Raw genomic sequence first — 22,496 nt, 5'->3', positions numbered from 1 at the left:
GAGGGGAAGATAATACTTTATCTCATTTTCTTTTTTTTACTACTTTTCATTTTCATTTTCAAGTTCTTCTTCATCTGTTTGGTAGTCTTTATTCATATTGTCAAGACTTTTTCTCCTATTTAGAATAGATGTAGAAGGCCTTGATTTTTTTTCCATTATTTCAATTCTTTTCTTTAAATCGGTTATAGTTATCTCATATTGTTTGCATCTGATTTCATATTGTTGGCATAGATGTGTAAGTTGATCATACGGATCGTACTGCTGCGCCAGTGGCACTGGATTATCTGTGTTCATTTTTCAGAACGGGTGCAAAACTGCGCCGCGCCGGTAACAGTTTGATTTTCTTGTTGTGTATTCACTTATTATATTATATTATAATTATTATATATTTATAAAGTTTATAAATGTAATATATCGAACGCGATAAGGCGATAACGGACATCGACCGATTGCAACCATGTACGGCGACGAACTCTATCCTCAAGTGCGTATGGTTTAATAGTTCAAAGAATGTTTTCTTTCGAAGTTTTTGGTGGTTTTAGATAAAAAATCGAATTAAGTTCATTAAACGTCTTTTAAATTTTGAATGTGCTCAGACTACTATTCGATTGTGGTCATCGAATGTTAGAACGAGAGTCTGCTCACAATATTTGGAATTAAAAATTTTAGTCAAAATATTTTTTAATTGTACTCGAAAAACAATGTTTATATCAATCAAAGTGTTTACCGGGCATAAAACACAAGTTTTATATTACAACCGGCGCACATTGTTGAAATTGTACTTGCGCTTGTAGAGATATAATTTACTATTTGAATTGTATTCGAACATGAAGACCTAAAATGCCAGTTGGAATATATTACAACTGAAAATACACTTCGACTGTAACATATATATTTATTTTTACATACAAATATACATATATACAAGGAAGGCCTAACAGGTAAACCCCAATGCGCCTTCCTGGCCAATTACAAACAATGCAACATTTTTTATTAAACAAGTCGCTGAATTAAGAGACATTGAAAAACTTGAAATTATCGAGACATCTATGAATTTAAACTTGTACATAAAGCATACTTAAATGATGGTGCCATAGTAGGTAGGACGGTTTTTAGCCAATTTAATGGAGGAAAAACTGGAAAACTCTTGACAGCAAACGATCGACTTGGAGTCATAAATGTCCAAGTCTGATCAGCAGCATTACAGATAATGTACTCTTTTCAATCGAGGTCAATCAATTACATTTCATTTTATTAAAACATAAACATAACAACAGTTATTTAACGATTTTGCTGTCTCTAATATTTTTTTTAAAGTAGTAAATACCATCTAAATGTTTCAGATAACCAAATATATGTAAAGAAGATTTGGGCATTAAGTCCCTCATTTGGCCAGGTAACAGTCTTGACCTGAACATCATAGAGAAGTTATGGGCAATTTTCAAGAAAAGGGTGAGAGCCCACAACCCGAAAACTTCGAAAGAACTTGAAGATATAATAATCAATTTTTGGGAGAACGAAATCAAGCCAGTGTTATTAAAAAAATTATATGATTCCATGCCCAGAAGAATTCAGGCAGTTATAAAAAATAAATGTGGAGTAACAAATTATTAACGTAAATAATTATATATTTCTTTATGTTTATTAATAGAATAGCTTATTTTCAACATATAAAAAATTTACAGGTTGAAAATCGCTTCAAAACAAGTGAATCACGACCAAAATGCAGCCAACACGTTTTTCCCCATTTTTATACATTTCGCAAATAATTTCAATATTTCAATAAACACGTAGTAAAAATTCATAGTTTGTCCTGTTTTAATATCCTTATGATCCTTATCATCGTTTAATAAACTTTTGTACTGAGAATATCGCTACATATAAGAGTAAAATCAAATTTCATAGAAATCTCAAATCAGCTTTTAATACATAGAATGACTTGAAACAAATATTACATTTGTGTGGTTTTATACCAGTATGTGTACTCATGTGTAGACTGAGGTGATATTTTCTAAGGAACCATTTTAATCAAATATCACATTTGAATGGTTTTTCTCCGGAACGGCGACTCATATGTCTCACAAAGTCACGTTTTCGAGGGAAAGATTTTAAACAAATATCACATGCATATAGTTTTCTTCGAGTACGAGATGTATTCTGTATTACATGATTGTGTTGATGAGAAAATGATTCGTCTTCATATTTGATTTTATGATCCAATTCAGAACGTGTAGAGCGTATCTTATCTAAAGCTTTTCCTAATGGTAACTCGTCTGCCAGAGTGTTATTATCATGTATCATTTCTGAGCTGATATCGTCTGAAGTAATTTTTCCTCCATGTATCTAAAGTATATTGTTTTATCTTTATTTTATATACATAGATGTATTTATTATATTGTTTTACAGAGATTCAAATTCTGTAACTTGACAAACGATTTTGTGAAAATAGCGGTAAGAATTTTTAAGGATATCTTATTGGTTCGGTGATTACTAGTCAAATGTGAACCGGTCACGGGACAACCGGTCGCTCTAGATCGGTTACACGTGATCACCCGTCACACCCTAAAATCGGTCAACCAGTTTTCTCGTGACCAGTTTTAGGGTGTGACCAGTTTTAGTCTGACGGGTGATCACGTGGTGTGGCCGATCTAGAGCGACCGGTTATCCTGTGACGGGTTCACATATGACTAGTAGTCCGTTTACCATCCTATTAGAGATTTAAATTCTACAGTGCTGTATCACTTGTCGATTCAATTTGCACCGATATGGATAAATATACAAATTACGCTCACGGTAGATTTGACAAAAAGAAAGAAGAAATAAAACACTAAAAATAGACGAAGAACAATGACAGTAATTAAAAAATATATATTATACATAAAAAAAAAGTTTTTTAAAAACATACCTCTTCTATAATTTGTATATAAAATTATTATTTTGAATAAAAACAATAATTTTATTTTACTACCGCCATCTATGTTTAAAACTAATAAACAAACGATGGATAAACGTCAACGACTATCTCGCCGGGCAGATATCAAACGCGTCTTACACGATATTTTTGCACCATCGTAATGGCGGAGGATCCATTTACTTATATTGACGATCGGATAAGAGGCAAACTTTTTCCTGAATTGTAATCGTAAGTGAAACGTAAAGGAGTTATGTAATAATAATAAATAAATAAAGTTTAAATAATTTTTCGACTGTGGGATTTCAAATGTCTCGAAAGTAAAGATGTTTTAGTAAATGATTTTAAACAGATGTCACATTTGTGTGGTTTTACCTCACTATGAATTCTCATATGTACACGGATGTCAGATTTTAAAGCAAATGAATTTAAACAAATGTCACATTTGTGCGGCTTTACCTCACTATGAATACTCATGTGGTTACGGAAGTAATACTTTGAAGTGAATGATTTTACACAAATATTACATTTGTGTGGTTTTACAAGATTATGAACTTTCATGTGTCTCAAAAGGCAATGCTTACGAGAGAATGACTTTAAACAAATGTTACATTTGTGTGTCTTTACATTTATATGAATTCTCGTGTGTTGTATGAGTTCAGAATGTGAATGGTATGATTTTAAACATACATTACATTTGAACGGAGTTTCTCCAGTGTGGCGTCTCATATGTGTTTGAAAGTTATAATTTTGAGTAAATGTTTTGAAACACACGTCGCATTTGTGAGGCCTTTCTCCAGTGTGAGACTTAAAATGCCTTGAAAGTGAAGATTGGTAAGTGAATGATTTTAAACAAACACCACATTTGTGCGGTTTTACCTCACTGTGAGTATTCATATGTATATGGAGGTGATTTTTTCTAAGGTATGATTTTAAACAAATATCACATTTGAATGGTTTTTCTCCAGAATGGCGACTCATATGTCTCACAAAGTCACGTTTTCGAGGGAAAGATTTTAAACAAATGTCACATTCATATAGTTTTCTTCGAGTACGAGATGTATTCTGTAATACATGATTGTGTTGACTGGAAAATGATTCGTCTTCACGATTGATTTTATGATCCAATTCAGAACATGTAGAGCGTATCTCATCTAAAGCTTTTCCTAATGGTAACTCATCTGCCGGAGTGCTATTATCATGTATCATTTCTGAGCTGATATCTTCTGAAGTAATTTCTCCTCCGTGTATCTATAAAATTATCCAAACTTAATACATAATTATTGTGTACTTAAATGCCATTCTACAGGTGAATTTATATTTTCGATTAATCGAATGTTTTATTTGGGATCGTTCGAAAGCACTCGAACTTACCTCGCCATCGTCCAGAGAACTAGAAATATTTGGTGGAAAATAAGCACTCGTTTCATTTTCCCATTTAAGATCTTCCAGCCAAACTTCCTCCGGCTTGATAGCCAAAGACTCGTCTAACCTCACTCTCGACGTTTTGTCACTCCGAAGACAAGCGTTTCGAAAGCTGTCTAGCAATTCCAGATTGTTGGCACACGAATGACATATCATATCTGGCAGCTTGTCACCTTTCCTAATCTGCATATGAGAAAGGAATGGTCAGTTACGAGGAGTAACGAATTAACAATAGCAATGGTTGAAGTGTAACTGACCGGCAGCTGACAGCAGGTCCAAATGCGTTTCGCCAAACGCCGTGGATGAGGGTCGTCATGGATGGAGACGAAGGACCCTGCTGGAGCAGAGCAGAGACAAAGTCTGCACTCCATCAGAATTAGAAGCAGACTTGATAAGCAGAAGTAATTCGTCGAATACGAGTTGGTCGAGGCGAGTAGATCGAATAGCAGGTTACCGAAACACGAGCCAAGACGAAAACATACTGAGTGGAACGTGGCAATGCGTTTTTTTTTTAGATACTTTAACGGAAAAAAGGCCTTTTCTCTTAACCTACTATGTAATCGACTGATACCAGTGGCGTTCGGCAAAATTATCCCTCTTTTTGTCGTACAGCTTTACTTAACCCTTTGCCCGCGGCAATAAATATAGCGAACAAGCCCTGTACGCGGCACCTTTTTCGCGAATTTGGCAATCGAGTTTTCGACCTTAAATACCATTGAAGTAGAATGGGTAGAAGCGCTCTTTGCTTCCAAAAATGTTGCTACAAAAACTCCGTGCAAACGGAGATTTCGGCTGTTTTGCTCAGTTGATTGTTAAACTCTGTAGCAGTAGGATCTCTTTGAAATAGGCTCTACTAGTGAAATTGTGTGGTAGTATTAGTTCGACAAAGTCCGAACATCTGTATGTGCCCGTGCGTCCCTGAACGTCAAGGGACGATAAGGGACGATCACTTCCACGAATTTTTTTTCCTCACTCGTTTGTCTCTCTTCTGACTTTCCGTGTCTCTCTTCGATGGCTCGCTTTTAAACGATACTTTTGTTAGGAATGACTATTCTATACAGCAGCGTATATTCTATACAGCCAGCAGCGTGGCTCGGTCGTTAAGCTTCTGCTTAACACTGAGAGGCGCCGAGTTCGATCCCTTGAGCTGACCTCGATTGAAAAAGAATTTTTCTGAGTATATCTGTAATGCTGCTGGTCAGACCAGGATTTGTGACTCCTGGTTGATCGTTTCCTATCAGAGTTTGCCAATTTTCTCTGATTTCATTGTTGAAACGATTCCCGATTAAAAATTGGCTAAATATCCTTCCTACCCACTATGTCACCACTATTTGAGTATGATTAATGTAAATATTACAATAAAAAAATGTATGTACAATTCATAGATGTCTCGTTAATTGTCGAGTTTGTCAGTGTCTCGTAATTTAGCGACTTATGTATATAATAAAAAATGCTGTATTGTTTGTAATTTGGCCAGGAAGGCGCATTGGGGTTTACCTGTAATGCCTTCCTGGTATGAAATAAAAAAAAATAAATAAAAAATTATACTTCAATGTTAAATACAGATTTTAATATTTACTCAAGTAATCAGATATGTTAATTAGCACATAAAGTATTATTTTAAACAATAAAATACATAATATATCTCGTAGTTTTGGCTTAATTGTCAAATAATCATTCTTCATACAATTGAGACGTATTGTCGCCAATGTTCAACAGACGTGACGTCACATAAACGAGGTTTCAGTATGGTTCCACAAAAACTAATTTTGACTGGTATATATGAATTTTAAGCAAATTGAATAGATGGCATTCAACTCTCAGTAATATATTCAACCAATTTTGAACCTTAAAACAGTTGAAATAGGCGCATATAAGCCTCAAAATCCTGTTCAGAAATTCTATGGAAGATAGCCGCACTACAGACTTGTCGCGCAAAGCTTCCATAGGAGACATAGAAGTGACAGTGTGCGTTTGTTGTTTAGGTGTGTGCAATAGTGTCACCCTAAATGGTTTCCATGGGTTTCCAGAAACCCGTTGCCAAAAAATCTAAAAATTAATATTACTATGGGGGATGAACGAATGAGACGACTGGCATGTTGATGCACGTGTTATATTTATGACAGTTGAAGGCAGAGTGAGTAATTAGCTCCGAACACAATCGAGTTGGTCCCCACTCGCAGGAAGGTGACCAAACTTGACCATGTCGTATAGCGAGCCGCCACATTACTATTGTCAAAAATTATGCAAATCCTGAAAATTGTTTTCAACGTTTACCATTTCGAAAAGGTCAGTGGCGTGCGGTAAAATTCTCTCTCTTTTTGTCGTACAGCCTTACTTAATGTGCGCGAGCAGGATACAAGAGGAACAGGCTGTTCTTTATCGTTATCTTTGGACAATACGAAAAAAGTTTTTAATGTTACAGAAGATTTCCCAGCATTATATAGCACAACATTTAAATTGTGGATGCCACCGGGAAATGTGAAACTAATTTCTTTGAGAAGCATAATAGAATATAAAATGAATGCGCCTTCTCCCTATGAATATAATTTTCCGATTACAAATTTTTGAACTTAGAACGCAGAGGCGCCTTTAACGCTCTGATCTTAAGTTTTGTAGCTGTTTTTAAAGGGATATTTTTCCTTTAAAAAACATGTCCTTTAAAAACATTTTCCTTTAAAAGTCTGTCTACATGGCATGTGTTTTTTAAAGGGATATTTTTAAAATAATATGTAATAATGCATCTAATATTAATTCATACATATGTACATAATAATAAAATAAAATCAACGTTGGGAGATAAAGTTATGTAAATTAACGTTATAATTAAAATAAAATTGAAATGTTTTACTATTTTTATTTTAATTATGTATACATACACTAAGATAATACATACCAATAATGTCAAAACATATATTTGTATTCTTGAATCCAATTATGTCGAATAAACGATATTTTTTTCATTTATCAAAATTTCTCGAGAAATTTAAGAAGTTAAATTGACAATTTTTATTTCTCGAGAAATCAGAATCACTATCTGTAGCTGAAAATCATTTAAACTATTGTTGCGTAAGGGTGAGTTCAGGATCTAAATTAAAGGCCAAATTCTCTTAACAACATTTATTTAACAATCGGGAGGTGCACACGGTTCAAGCGCTCACTCCAGAATAATCTGATACAGCGTGTGTACCTCCTCATAAAGGACAAGTTGCTAACCACGGCTTCCCCGATCCATTTATGTATCTATTTTCTAGGGGCATGTACAGGTTTAAGCGAGTCTCACACTCTCGCCCGGATTCTGAGAATTCTTGCAGGCACTTACTAAATACCGTTTGGTGTAATCCGGGGGTCTGTCTTGTTCACCACCGAATGTACTTAGATAGCGGAAATTCTCTCCCGTGTTCCCACGTTACACTATTATTGTGTTTTTAACTAGCTGGGTGCACCACAGCCGTAGCCAGGATATTTTTAGTAAGAACATTAGTTCACGGTATGGAACAATGAGCGCAACCGGTAATCAATGAGGTGAGACAGAACCCATAACTTAATTTTTCGAATATACATATGTAGTTGCGTTGCTAATATCACCTCTAAATAATTTGTAAAGATGACAGACAATAAGCAAGTCTTAATTATGCAAATTTAATCCCTTTGATAAAATAATTTAAAATATATTTTACCTCCTTTTCCACAAACGGTGAAAAAAACGGGAGACGAAGAATGAAGTGTTTCTATGCTGTTTCCAGGTGCACAATTTAAAACGTTTATGAATCCTAGGGGCCTACAATTGCTGTTGAAACACGACTTTAATTCTAAATGATTGAGGTTTTTTTATATGCAGATTTAAAATGCAAAGCACGGGGGTTGTTATTATAACCTCCTCTTTGGCGGATATTCGAGAAGTACATTTCAATGTGGTCTTGCGATAACCGATAGGTCGCCAAGTCCCAGGTCATAGGTCAACAAAATACGTACAATATAAAATAAATAGATAGATGGGTTTACAAAAGTATGTAAAATATAAAATAATCGATGTTTATATTAATTAAACTTAAATAATTGGTTATTAATATAATTGAGTATTCGGCGCCATCAAGAGAAATGTTTTTCATTTATTTAAAAATAATTTTTACATTTCCCTGGTGCCAACCCTGAAATTGTATGTAGTGCTAGCAGTCGCTAAGACACTTTTAAAAATTGTCAAACTACGATGCGAATTAAATAATATGTTACTTAACACGTTCAACCCGGCGTGTATCACCGGTGGCCACGTGGATAATGCTATAGCAGACTATAATTTTACGGTTCCACTTCATTGAGCACCCCAACACTAAAATTCCTATAAAATTCTAAAGATTTAGGGACAACTCATTATATAAAGTCTACTCTATAAGACTACTCTCTTATTATCGAAAAAGTGCAAAAAGCATTTCTTCGTTTTCTTTATAAGAAAGAGTATGGGTACTATCCATATCTCTATCCTACTCCTTTCTTTTTGGGCATGCTTGGGTATAATTCCCTTGAACTTCGGAGAAACTTCTCGTTAATTCGTTTCGTTCTCCAGCTATTGCGTGGTAATACGTCATGCCCGTTGTTGCTGGAACAGTTGGGACTTTATGTCCCTGATAATTATGTGCGTGGTAGAAATCATCATTTGATGGTTGTACCTGCTGCTCGCACAGTTCTTTTTCGAATGGCTCCTATTCCAAGAGCTATTCGACTTCTCAATGAAATCGTTGCTGCTGTCCCTGAATGTGATATATCCCACCTTGGGGAGCGTAGATTATCGGATATTATTTTAACATATTTATCTGGTAACCTGCGCTCATCATTACTTTCTTAATTTGAATGTGATGTTTGAGTGGAATCTTAATCTACTCTCTTCCATTTGGGCCTCGCTGTGATTTTATTTTATATTCATATTTTGTTTTATTTTATTTTTCTTTTTCTTTCTCCTTTGTACATTTTTATATACTATTTTAATTTTGTTCAGTGTAAAAAAAGAATGGGATTTATGGATTTTATTTTTGATTTTTACACTTTTGTTATTTTTCTCTCTGAATGATGTATTATTTTCCTTTTGTTACTTTTTTTTATTATTTTATTTTACGATGTTTTCTGCTTTTGCTTTTTTCCTTTATTTACAGTTTACTTGTTTTTATATCTTTTTCAAATGTGGCCATTGTGGCGCATTAGGTTCTTCCTGTAATGCCACAATGGTCCAAAACTATTAAATAAATAAATAAAGTGATTTAATGCCGTCACGCGTAATTGGATGCCGATACGCGTGACAGTGCCGCCACATGGGCAAATGTATGACGTTGTAAATAATTGCAAATTTTTTGAGCTGGCTTGATAAAACAGGTGAAAATATTTCAACTAGTTGGAGTTCCCACTTGAACGATTTTTCTATAGAATGACATTTTTTCAAGCTAATTTGAATGCTTTTATACAAATATTCCATTTACCTCAATATGAATAGTTTTCACCGAGATGGTATTTCGAAAGGAATAATTTTTAATATACATATGTACATACAATAGTACATATATTAAAAAAACACATGCAAATATTTAAATAAATGTATATACATAAATACATATTCACTCAAACATACATATATAAAAAAGACATTTCATTTAATTTTAACAACCATAAATAACGGTGTCATAACATGCAAACCAAAACGACAATATTTAAATTTAAATAAAGAGAAGACATAAAAAACAATATAAATTAAAAAAAAAACTAATAGCAGAAATTCCATTCAAATCAATTTAATTTTTTGAGTGTGGGATTTCAAATGCCTGGAAAGTGAAAATGTTGCAGTAAACGATTTTAAACACACGTCACATTTGTGTAGTTTTACCCCATTATGAATACTCATGTGTATACGGAGGTCATATTTTGAAGCGAATGATATTAAACAAATGTCACATTTGTGTGGTTTTACACCATTATGAGTAGTCATGTGTCTAATGAGTTGTGATTTTGTAGTGAATGATTTTAAACAAATATTACATTTGTGTGGCTTTACCCCAGTATGCACTCTCATGTGAATATTGAGGTAACCTTTTGAAGTAAATGATTTTAAACAAATATTACATGTATGTGGCTTTTCCCCAGTATGCATTCTTGAGTGACTTCTGAGGTGAGATTTTGAAGTGAATGATTTTAAACAAATGTGGCATTCGTGGGGCTTTACCCCAATATGTATATTCATGTGTACATTGAGGTAAGCTTTTGAAGTGAATGATTTTAAACAAATATTACATTTGTATGGTTTTACACCAGTATGAATTATCATATGTATTCTCACCTGAGATTTTCTAGTGAATGATTTTAAGCAAATGTCGCATTTGTGTGCCTTTAGCCCACTATGAATAATCATGTGTCCATTGAGATCAGATTTTCTAGTGAATGATTTTAAACAAATTTCACATTTGTATGGCTTTACCCCAGTGTGTATTTTCATGTGTAAATTGAGATCAGATTTTGAAGTGAATGATTTTAAACAAATGTCACATTTATGTGGCTTTACCCCAGTGTGTATTTTCATGTGTACATTGAGATCAAATTTTGAAGAGAATGATTTTAAACAAATATTACACTTGTATGGTTTTACATCAGTATGAATTATCATATGTGCATTCACCTGAGATTTTAAAGTGAATGATTTTAAGCAAATGTTACATTTATGTGCCTTTACCCCACTATGAACAATTATGTGTACATTGAGATCAGATTTTCTAGTGAATGATTTTAAACAAATGTCACATTTGTGTGGCTTTACCCCAGTGTGTATTTTCATGTGTACATTGAGATCAGATTTTGAATTGAATTTTTTAAAACAAATATTACATTTGTATGGTTTTACACCAGTATGAATTATCATATGTACCCTGACTTGAGATTTTAAAGTGAACGATTTTAAACAAATTTCACATTTGTGTGCCTTAAACCCAGTATGAATACCCATATGTACACGGACCTCAGATTTTAAATGGAATGATTTTAAACAGATGTCACATTTGTGTGGTTTTACCACACTATGCATAATAATGTGTCTATTAAGGTTAGATGTTGAAATGAATGATTTTAAACAAATCTTACATTTGTGTGACTTTACCCCACTATGAAAACCAATGTGTTTACGGAGGTAAGATTCTGAAGGGAATGATTTTAAACAAATCTCACATTTGTGTGGTTTTACCCCATTATGCATACTAATGTGTCTATTAAGGCTAGATTTTGAAGTGAATGATTTCAAACAAATTTCACATTTGTGTGGTTTTACCCCACTATGCATACTAATGTGTCTATTAAGGCTAGATTTTGAAGTGAATGATTTCAAACAAATCTCACATTTGTGTGACTTTACCCCACTATGAAAACTAATGTGTTTACGGAGGTAAGATTTTGAAGGGAATGATTTTAAACAAATCTCACATTTGTGTGACCTTACCCCTTTATGAACACTCGTGTGTACACTTTCACATTTTTTTCTATTAAATGACTTTGGACAATCGTCACATCCATGCAGCATTCTTTGAGTGTTTTTCTGTGTCACAAGATTAAGTTTATGGGCATATGAGTTGTCTTGGAAGTTAATTTTATAGTCCAATTCAGAATGTGTAGGGCACATCTTATCTAAAGCTTTTTGTAATGGTAATTCTTCCGCTAGAACGTGCCTATTGTTATCTATTATTTCTGCCATATTATCGTTCCAAGTAATTTTTCCTTCAGGGGTCTAAAATACAATGTTATGTGAAAGGATGTCACTTTACAGAGGAATTTATATTTTAGATTAAAGGATTGTTTTGTTTGGAATCGTTCTAAACTCGAATTCCATTAACTTACCACGCCATCGTCTGGAGAGCTAGAAAACTTTGGCGGAAAATGAGCACCCATTTCATCTTCCAGCCAAATTTCCTCCGACTTGATAGCCAAAGGCTCGTCGAACCTCACTCTCGACGTTTTGTCACTCCGAAAACAAGTGTTTCGAAAGCTGTTGAGCAATTCCAGATTGTTGACACAAGATAAGCATATCATATTAGGCAGATGGTCACCTTTCCTAACCTGCAAATGGGAAAGGAATTGACAATTACGAGGACTAGCGAATTAACAATAGCCATGGCAATAGCAAGTGTGACGTAACCAACCCGCAGCTGACAGCAGGTCCAAATACGCTGCGCCAAACGCAGCGGATGAGGGTCCTCATGGATGGAGACGAAGGAGCCTGCCGGAGCAGAACAGAGACAAAGTCGGCACTCCATCAGAACCAGGAAGCAGACTAGTCCGACGGAATGCTGTCGATTATTCCCGAGACAACGGGACGTCCAAACACCAGGCCAGAGCAGCGTTTTTAATCGTAGATCACGAGTATAGACTAGAAACTAGAAACGTGGGTAACATGTGAATTGTTCGAATGCTACTAGCGCCGTCCACACACACGATATCTACACACGATATTTTCCATATCCAGTTCCCATATTGCAACTTGTGGTTGCCAGTGGCGTAACGGTGCCAACTTTTTAACCAGCAGTAGCGTACAAAATATCGAAATAAAAATTAAATTTTAAAATTGAAATTAAATATCAAAATCAAGCTAAAGAGCGAGATTGAGCTGAAATTAGATCATCGTTGATGTTTTGGATTACAACAATGTTTTGAATTACGACGATACGCATTTAAAACCAGAGAAATATTATAATTTCTCTGCTTACGAGCGAAAAAAAATATTGTTAAAGTCGTCACGATATGTTACAATATTTCCACCGTCGATGATCGATAAAAAAATACAATTCATAAAAAAACGCGGTGTCGGATGTCGGTGATTTGTCAAAGGGTTTTTTTTTCTTTCGTCGAAATAAATTAATAATCACACATTATCCGATAAATTTTACCTCTGAGATGGATTTAATTATTTGATTTATTTCGACGAGAGAAACAATTGAAGACATTATCCGATAAAGTTTACCTCTGAAATGATTTAATTAATTGATTTATTTCGACGAGAGAAACAATTGAAGACAAAACAATTAAAAAAATTTCGATTGATAAACCGACAACGCACCGGATTGCGACCATCACTCGGTCACCCATACTAATACATGAGATATTCTCAGTTACTGCGCATTACGGGGAAGTAAAAACAATAATTCTTTGATTTTTTTTTCGATCTTAGTGCGTATCTTCGTTAGTCAAAACATCTTCGACAAACAAAAGTCGGGATTACCTGTATGTGATTGTTGATGATCTAATTTTAGGTCAATCTCGAAAATTTATTTAAATTGTGCATGTTCTGTTTAAACTTTCAATATTTAATTTTAATTTTAATATTATGATTATAATTTTATTTTGATACTTGAATTTAATTTTAATATTATAATAATAGTTTTAATTTTGATATTTAATTTCAATTTTTAATTTTTATTTTTATTTCGATATTTTGTACGCTACTGGTTTTAAAAGTTGGCCTGTGGGCCGTTCGTTGGCGTACGCACCATAACGTGACTTCCAAAATATTTTAAGCCCCCCCCCCCCTCTTATACACATTATTTCCTTACAACTGTTCCATAAATCTCTTCTTCTGCATTTTGTATTTTCGCGCTCAAGTAAGTCACAAAACCTGCTTTATATTCCAAAAGTGGATCATAAGCTATCAGAAGTTTAATAAAAGATATAAAATTTCCAGGATTGTTAGAAGATACAAAACTCTCTTGATGTCCATCGAAATGCCAAATTATTTTTAGTCAATGTTAATATGACATTAATAGCACGATAATGAACTTGACGCCAATAATTTTTTAATAACACGACTTTGCATTTCTGAAGAGATATATTTTTCAATTTTCTCTGGATTTTTCCACAAATCGTACGTAAAACAGGAACCTCAGAAATGATATGACCACTTCACCAGAAATGACTGTGGAAGAAGGGCTATGATCAGTCGATTGAATTTTCTCAACAGTTTGCATTAAGTTCGCCATATTATCTCCATTTCTCGAAGAAGAGCTAGTTTGCTTTTCTGATAAAACTGCCGAAGGACTTAGTTCCACTATTTCACTAGAGACTTCGTCAGTTCTAGTCAATTTCGATTAACTCGCGATTTGATTATTTTTTCGCTTTCTTCACTGAACTTCTTAAAACTACTCATATTAAAAAAAAAAACATAAAATACTTGAGCTAATTTTTATATAAAACGATCAAACACATTTCGGGAGTTGGTTTATGTAATTGTAATCAATCGCGATCTTATTCCGGAGCGTGTTCAAAATCAATTGTCGAAAAATCTGAACGAACCCACTGATTTTGTTGCGTAAAGTTGTAAATTTGACATATTTTGGTCGCGTTCTATTATTTATTAATGGTATGGGGGATGAACGAATGAGACGACTGGCATGTTAATGCACGTGTTTATTATATGACAGCTGAAGACAGAGTGAGTAGCAGCTGTCCGAACCCAGCCGGGTTGGTCCCCACTCGCAGGAAGGCAACCAAACTCGACCATGTCGTATAAGCGAGCCGCCACATCACTCCCCCCCCAGCATCAGCGATACCAAAATTACAAAGAAACAAATTTTACAACAGAAAAAAAGTTATTGTTACACAAAAAGAAAAAATTATTACGTGGGGAGAAAAAAAAATGTTGACGTGGGTCATCCGCTGTGTACATAGGTGTACCGCCCTGAATGGTCGGTAGATTCGAGGGCGGTGACGTCGCGAGCAGGACGGTGGGTGGTCCGATGGTCGCGCCGATCAATGCGATGCTGCGGCGGCGGCGCTCTTCCGAGGCTGATGTCGGTTGGTGGGGCGGCGGGGGCGGCAGGGGCATCGATGTGGTTGATGATACTCCGAGCTGGACTGTGAGTCGTTGTGGCTCGTGGAGGTGTTGAAGCGCTACCGCCCGTCTCGGCGTGACGACGCTCGTGGGGACGGACGGGGCCTTGATGATGATGATGATGATGATGGTGCTGAGGTGGTGTATGTCTTGTGGTGCTGGATGACCGTTCTATGTGTATTGGATCGCGCATGACTCCACATCCAGCTGTCACGATCGTCGTCTCATTCGCTCCCCCATTTTTTAAAAGCACCTGTCGTCGACGTTGTGGCTGGACGTCGGTAGGTAGGTAGCCGTGTCTGCTCGTTTATTGTCACCCGCGGGCCGCGACGCGTGTTGATGGCGATGGGGGCGCGGCGGGTAGCTTCTCCCGCCTGACTCGGCGAGGCAGGGATGAGCGGCATGGGATGAGCGGCATGTTGAAATTGATCGAGGCTGCGTGGCTCGATGTCGGGGGTCACCAGTATGGAGGATGAACGAATGAGACGACTGGCATGTTAATGCACGTGTTTATTATATGACAGCTGAAGACAGAGTGAGTAGCAGCTGTCCGAACCCAGCCGGGTTGGTCCCCACTCGCAGGAAGGCAACCAAACTCGACCATGTCGTATAAGCGAGCCGCCACATCGGAAAGACTTAAAAAGTTAAAAATCAGTGAAAAAGGCGCGCCGCTTTACGGCGCCCTCCAAGCCTCGGCGCCCCCCCGCACTGCGGGGTCTGCGGGCGCGGTAGTTACGCCACTGGTGGTTGCTATTTAGGAACTGGTTATGGAAAATATCGTAAATATCGCCGGAAAATACCGTGTGTGTGGATGGTGTCATTCACTTTCAAATGCTATTCTACTAGTGACGCCTTGTTGGAAAATCAGTTCACCGAGTTCACCGATGTATTTTTCGAATCTCTACTTGCCAAATGTCACATTTTAACCTGACCAAATATTCGTTGTTTCAGTTTCAAATACGTTTAGGGCGAAATCACACAGCGCGGTATGTGGGACGTTTTTTTTAGATAGTTTTAAACATATATAAAAAATGTGGCATACCTGGAACAGAGAAATGTAATATTTGTAGGAATCTCGTCATAGTCATCGTCATCGAAACATTCGAGAATATTCCGCAACAACAAACCACATTCCTTGCGGAACTCACACTCATCAAAGCAGTTACTGCGACGCAGAATACATTCCCGAAAACCAGACGTCGCACACCTGCAACCATTATATTAAACTCAAGCGGAACGCCCCTACCAGTCGAGTGGAACCAAAACGGTCGAAACACGCCGCCACCATTAAACTACATCGAGCGGAACGGCGCCAATCATTCCAGAAAATTCTACGCCTCGACAAAAGTGCATTCCTCGTTTACGTATCAACAACCACATGCGCTTACGCATCAACAACCACTTCCATCAATCATTCCAGAAAATTCTACGCCTCGACAAAAGTGCATTCCTCGCTTACGCATCAACAAACCACCACCATCGATCAGGTGATTCCAGAAACACTATAAAAGGAGGTATAACCCAAACAACGCCAGTCGACCCACAGCAGCAAGCGTCGACACACAGCAGCAGACCAGTCAACATACAGCTCCTGACCAGCCACCACTACACTACGCGGACTTGGAAGATCAACTAGCCGGACGAGCCAGCAACACACTGCCGTATCCAGAGACCTTCCGAACATAGCCGAACAACGAGCCAGCAACACACTGCCGCATCCAGAGACCTTCTGAACATAGCTGAATGCCGAGCCAGCGACACTCTACTATATCCAGAGACCGCTGAACGACATACTTTTGCCCACAAATACCATACCTTTGTACAACCATAGGCAAACAATAAAACTTTATAAAACTAGCACAACAGTGTTTCGTTAGGCCGGGATACGGTCAACACACATGTACCCCGCCTACATATTAATAGAAGTGGCTTTAGGTGTTATATTGTTGTCAAGTGACATTCTGTCCACGGACAGATCTAAATAATTTTAGCATTAGTCGTATTTGACGCTTGGTGCTCGACGTATGTCCGATAAAAACTTCTCTGTTTGTTTATATTACTCGCAAGATGGGCAAGAATCGGTAAAAATTGCACAATACATTAAAAAACACACAATAAACAACATGGGATACATTTTTATAAGTAAATTGATCCGATTGTATTCCGTGCGATGTAGCTCATTTAAAGAGACGTACCGCGTAAAATTGACAACAATTATTTATTCGTAAGGGCCCCTCTATTCTTATTACATCTCTCTGACCTGGAACGTATACCACGACCGTCCGGGCGGCCGGTACGCTCCCCACCCGTTTAGATCTTTTTCGGTCAAATTGTATGGTTTTATGTATCCTTCCTTAAATAAAGCCCACTTCGAAATCGCCTTTTTCGACAAATATGTGAGGATTTTGAGCGCTTTCGATTACACACATAAGTTCGTTGGTTACACTGTTCGACTCGAAAAATGGTTCAGAGACGAGATATGACTTTTCTTATAGATATATGCCCAGTGGATACGAATCTGGTAATAAAAAATGTTGATTGGCTCGAGATTCGGAGATATATGTGTTTTTTAAATCGCGCGATTTTTCTATATCTTCTTATTGTTCGATCGATGTCTCAAAATCTGTCAATTTCCTGTTCAAAATGAATATTGGAATTTATAGTTGGGTATTTTATCTTTCATTTGTAGTGCTTTTCAGCTTTCAAATCTCTCTAAGTAGTCGTCCAGTTCAAATATAAAGACACTAGACGTAAAAATGAAAATTGCAATTTGGAGATATGCGATGAAGTTAATTTTATTCAAAAAGAAAACTTTATAATGTGGCGGCTCGCTATACGACATGGTCGAGTTTGGTCACCTTCCTGCGAGTGGGGACCAACTCGATTATGTTCGGAGTTAGCTACCTCACTCTGCCTTCAGCTGTCATAAATAAAACACGTGCATTAACATGCCAGTCGTCTCATTCGTTCATCCCCCGTAATAATAAATATTCATAATATTATCTGCGATGCATTAATTTCAGAAGTGTCAAGAAGGAGCTCAATTTATGATAGTTTGCTTAAAGATTTTCAATTATTTTTTAATTTTGAAATAAGTCAAATGTGTTGAAAGAATTAATTTCAAAATATAACAATGACATTGACACATATCAAATGCGAAAATATTACGAATCCTGTCGATAATTATAAATTATTAATTGGAGGTTTAAAAACAAATTATTAATTGTTTCAACGTTTCCAAATGTTGAAACAATTTTAAGAATACTTCCTATAAGCAATGCAAGTGGCGAATGTTCATTTTCAATTTTAAAACGAGTTAAAAACAGTTTAAGGAATTCGTTAAATAAAACAATTTAAATAATTTATCGATGATGTTTATTGAAAGTGATGTGGTGCATTTATTAGATTGTGATGACATAATAGATAAATTTGCGGCATCAAACGCTCGAAAAGTACCAATTTAAAATGGTTTCCTTTTTTCTTGATTGTTTGTATAAGTTTGTAAATAGATGTTTGTGTATATAATTGTATAATATATATTTTTTTGTTTGCATAAGTTTGTAAATAGATTAATATTATTTAATAAACAATTTTATATACAAAATAACACACGTTTTCTTATAATGTACATACCTACAATTCACAATTGAAAAAATAAGTCACTTTATGATTAGTGGGGGGGGGGGGGGGGGGTCTAAATTACATTGCGCCTGTGGCCTCCGAAACACTTAATCCGCTACAGCTTTAAATTGAAGATGATTGAGTAAATGATTTTAAACAAACGTTACATTTGTATGGTTTTACCAAAGTATGCATTATCATGTGTCCGCTGAGGTGAGATTTTGAACTAATGTCACATTTGTGTATATACTCTGATGAACCATCATGTGAGTAAAGAGATTATATTTCATAGTAAATGTTTTTGAACAAATATCACATGTGTGGATATATCGAGTGTGAACAGTCATGTGGAGACCGAGATTTTCTTTCCTCGTAAATGATTTTAAACATACGTCACATTTGAACGGAGTGTCTCCAGTATGCGATTTCAAATGCCTCGAAAGTGAAGATATTCGAGTAAATGATTTTAAACAAACGTCACATGTATGTGGCTTTACCCCGCTATGAATACTCATGTGTACACAGAGGTGACATTTTGAAGTGAATGATTTGAAACAAATGTCACATTTGTAAGGTCTTATCCCAGTATGAATACTCATGTGTACATCGAGGCTAGATTTTGAAATGAATGATTTTGAACACACATCACATTTGAACAAATTTTCCCCCGTGTGATATTTCAAATGCCTCGAAAGTGAAGATCTCTGAGTAAATGTTTTTAAACAAACGTCACATTTGTGCCGTTTTTTTTTTGTATCAGAAGTTTTCTGTATTAAGAGATTGTGTTTAGGAAAAAATGATTTGTCTTGAAAATTGATTTTATGATCCAATTCAGAACGTGTAGAGCACATCTCGTCTGAGGCTTTTCGTAATGGTAATTCGTCTGCTGAAATGTTAATGGTATCTTTCATTTCTGATCTGACATCGTCTGAAGAAACTTTTCCTCCGTGTATCTATAAAATAAGACAAACATTATACAATATATATACATAATTTTTTGTTTGGAATTGAAATCTATTATATTACCTGGTCATCGTCCGGTGAACTCGAAATGATCGGTGGAAAACAAGCACCCGTTTCATCTTCCCATTTTAAATCTTCCAGCAAAACTTCTTCCGGCTTGACAGTCAAAGACTCGTCAGATCTCAGCCTCGACATTTTGTCACTCCGAAGACAAGCGCTTCGAAAGCGGTCGAGCAATTCCAGATTGTTGACACACGAACGGCATATCATATCTGGCAGCTCGTCACCTTTCCTAATCTGCAAATAAGAAAGGATTTGACAGGACTATGACGAGGACTAACAAAAAAAAAACAATAGCAATGGTTGAAGGGTAACTAACCCGCAGATGACAGCAGGTCCAAATACGCTGCGCCAAATGCGGTGGATGAGGGTCGTCATGGATGGAGACGAGGGACTCGGCCGGAGCAGAGCTGAGGCAAAGTCGGCACTCCATGGCAACTTTATTATGAACCAGACGAGGATAACTGGGAGAGCATATAAATTGGTCGCAAGCTATACACCGAAATCCATTCATCGAATGCTATTCCAGTAATATCGCTTTCATCGAAAATTTGTAGACCAAAGGTAAATTCGTCTAATATCTTCACATATCGAAAAACAAATTCACCTAGTTTTCAAGCCAGTATAGGTCTGACCGCACTATGCGACAACCGAACGATCCGACACTTCACAACAGTACGCGACCAAATATTGTTTGTACGAAATTGTATGAGACATAACCATAGAAGTAGAATGCATAGAATGGTCATTGTTAACAAAAGTACCGTCTAAAAGCGAGCCATCGAAGAGAGAGACGGAAAGTCAGAAGAGAGACAAGAGAGAGAGAGACGAAGTTTAGCAAACAATGAACAAACTCTGCCGCGCAGAGTTTTTGTAGCAATATTTTTGGAGGCTGAGAGCGATTCTATGCATTCTACTTCTATGGACATAACGCACTGCGCGACAGTCGCATGCATAGATATATAATACCATAGATAGGCCTTCACGCTCTAAACCGGTCACCCTTTTGGACAAACAAAGTAGTAGTAGTCCAACTCTCAGTAGGTAGTTAGCTTCTAAGTAGGAAAGGTCGATTGCGGAGATCTTGTCGTCACTAACTGAGGGGTGCGGGGGGTTTAACTAGCGGGGAAGTGGTGAAAAAAACGACGACCGCTAAGTCGTAGGGAAAAAAACATTTTTTTTCCCAACTTCCCCGCTAGTTAAACCCCCCGAACCCCTCAGTTAGTGACGACAAGATCTCCGACCAAAATCACGCGTCAGGGCCCATCTATGTATTATATATCTATGGTCGCATGACATAGAACGACACTGTTCGTCAAAGTTGACTTTCCGACCAACTTTAACGCAAGTGTCATTGAGTGGGAGTTGCCTTGCGACAATTATTCTTCTTCTTCATATCGTGACTTTGAAATAGCATGTAGCCATAACATCTTCTTCCTCGCATATCAAATATACTATAATAGCGTCCGATTCGTCTATCTTGCTCCTTGGTACCGAACGAATGATTGACATAATTTACTACGTAGTGTCGCATCGCTGTAATTTCAAGTGCGGTTTACCTAATACTGTCGCACACTGTTGTAAAGTGTCGGATCATTCGGTTGACGCATAGTGCGGTTAGACCTTAATAGTAAATTTAATTATTTAGTAATTTTTCGGCGCGATATTAACAAACGTACTAACTCAGAATTAACGCTTGAGTTAGTAGGTTTAGATAAAAAAAAATATTGAGATAGTAAACCAATCCATATAAACGTGGTGAAATAAAAAAAATGCCAAATAAATGAAAAATAGGACGGAAAAAAATCCATAATAAAAAATATATTTTTGACTTTTAAAATTCGCTAGACAATTAATTAGAAGTATTTTAAAGCAATGAAATATAACAATTAATAGGAAAAATATCTGACTATTGATTCCAATACTCACTTTGAGCGTAACAATCCTAAATTTTGAGTTAAAGACCGCAAAAGCCAAAAAACTGTAAAAATCGCGGATTTTTTTTAAACGCTCATATCTCGTAAACGATCACCCACCAACAAAAATCAATATCATATTCGAATTCAGTGGGTCAAACTTAGTAAAGATTGGTTAGTCTCCGCTCTGGCAACTCAAAAACGTGATTTTTTGTTGCTCAGTGTAATTAATACTTATAAAACAAATATAAAACGATTAGTAATTTATACTACATATTGTAGATTGCAAAACAAAATGAAATATAAACAATACATAGACAAGACAAGAAACAAGCAATACAATAAATTATAAATAATTTATTCATCAAGTTGCAAAAATAAATCAATCACATATATAAAGACGGTAATCTGTGTGTGTGGGTGTGTGTGTGTGTCCTAACTCTCGCCGAACATAATGAATCAACCAGTATGGGGAACAAATTTTTTTTTTTCTTCATATTTTTCATTTTTTTCATTTTTTCAGTTTTTTAATTTTTTTAATTTTTTCAGTTTTTTCGTTTTTTTCATTTTTGTCATTTTTTCAGTTTTTTCATTTTTTTCATTTTTTTCATTTTTTCAGCTTTTTCATTTTTTCAGTTTTTTCAGTTTTTTCATTTTTTTCATTTTTTCAGCTTTTTCATTTTTTCAGTTTTTTCATTTTTTCAGTTTTTCAGTTTCCCAGTTTTTTCAGGCCCCGGGGTGCCGAAGGCATCGGGGG

The 22,496-nt window shown here is 36.0% G+C and overlaps 4 protein-coding genes across 4 annotated transcripts in view; 1 reads left to right on the top strand and 3 right to left on the bottom strand.

Moving 5' to 3' along the window:
• The window catches only part of LOC143913487 (uncharacterized), a 133,667-nt gene that overhangs the window by 16,648 nt on the left and 94,523 nt on the right, over positions 1 to 22,496 (top strand). The gene's annotated exons all lie outside the window — the stretch shown is intronic.
• Positions 2,704 to 4,707, bottom strand: LOC143913707 (uncharacterized). The gene is made up of 3 exons (XM_077433671.1): positions 4,594 to 4,707; positions 4,286 to 4,519; positions 2,704 to 4,162 (listed from the first exon to the last, which is right to left on the bottom strand). The coding sequence occupies exons 1-3, from the start codon at positions 4,705 to 4,707 to the stop codon at positions 3,191 to 3,193; spliced, it is 1,320 nt and encodes a 439-aa protein (XP_077289797.1). The 3' UTR covers positions 2,704 to 3,190.
• LOC143913478 (uncharacterized) overlaps positions 9,295 to 22,496 on the bottom strand; it is an 89,304-nt gene continuing 76,102 nt past the window's right edge. The window contains exons 1-3 of the mRNA XM_077433304.1: positions 12,499 to 12,855; positions 12,197 to 12,415; positions 9,295 to 12,086 (exon numbers count right to left, since the gene is read on the bottom strand). Of these exons, the coding sequence (XP_077289430.1) occupies positions 10,104 to 12,086; positions 12,197 to 12,415; positions 12,499 to 12,612 (2,316 nt within the window). The 5' untranslated portion in view covers positions 12,613 to 12,855 and the 3' untranslated portion in view covers positions 9,295 to 10,103. Of the gene's footprint in view, positions 12,087 to 12,196; positions 12,416 to 12,498 lie in introns of the transcript that reaches the window.
• On the bottom strand, positions 18,538 to 20,332 carry LOC143913377 (uncharacterized). Its single transcript, XM_077433110.1, has 3 exons — positions 20,143 to 20,332; positions 19,827 to 20,060; positions 18,538 to 19,753 (listed from the first exon to the last, which is right to left on the bottom strand). The coding sequence occupies exons 1-3, from the start codon at positions 20,254 to 20,256 to the stop codon at positions 18,998 to 19,000; spliced, it is 1,104 nt and encodes a 367-aa protein (XP_077289236.1). The 5' UTR covers positions 20,257 to 20,332; the 3' UTR covers positions 18,538 to 18,997.

Source organism: Arctopsyche grandis, chromosome 6 (assembly GCF_051622035.1).
Source record: "Arctopsyche grandis isolate Sample6627 chromosome 6, ASM5162203v2, whole genome shotgun sequence".
Lineage (NCBI taxonomy): Eukaryota > Metazoa > Arthropoda > Insecta > Trichoptera > Hydropsychidae > Arctopsyche > Arctopsyche grandis.
Note: the sequence above shows the minus strand (reverse complement) of the source record. Positions and strands in the feature narration are given on the sequence as shown.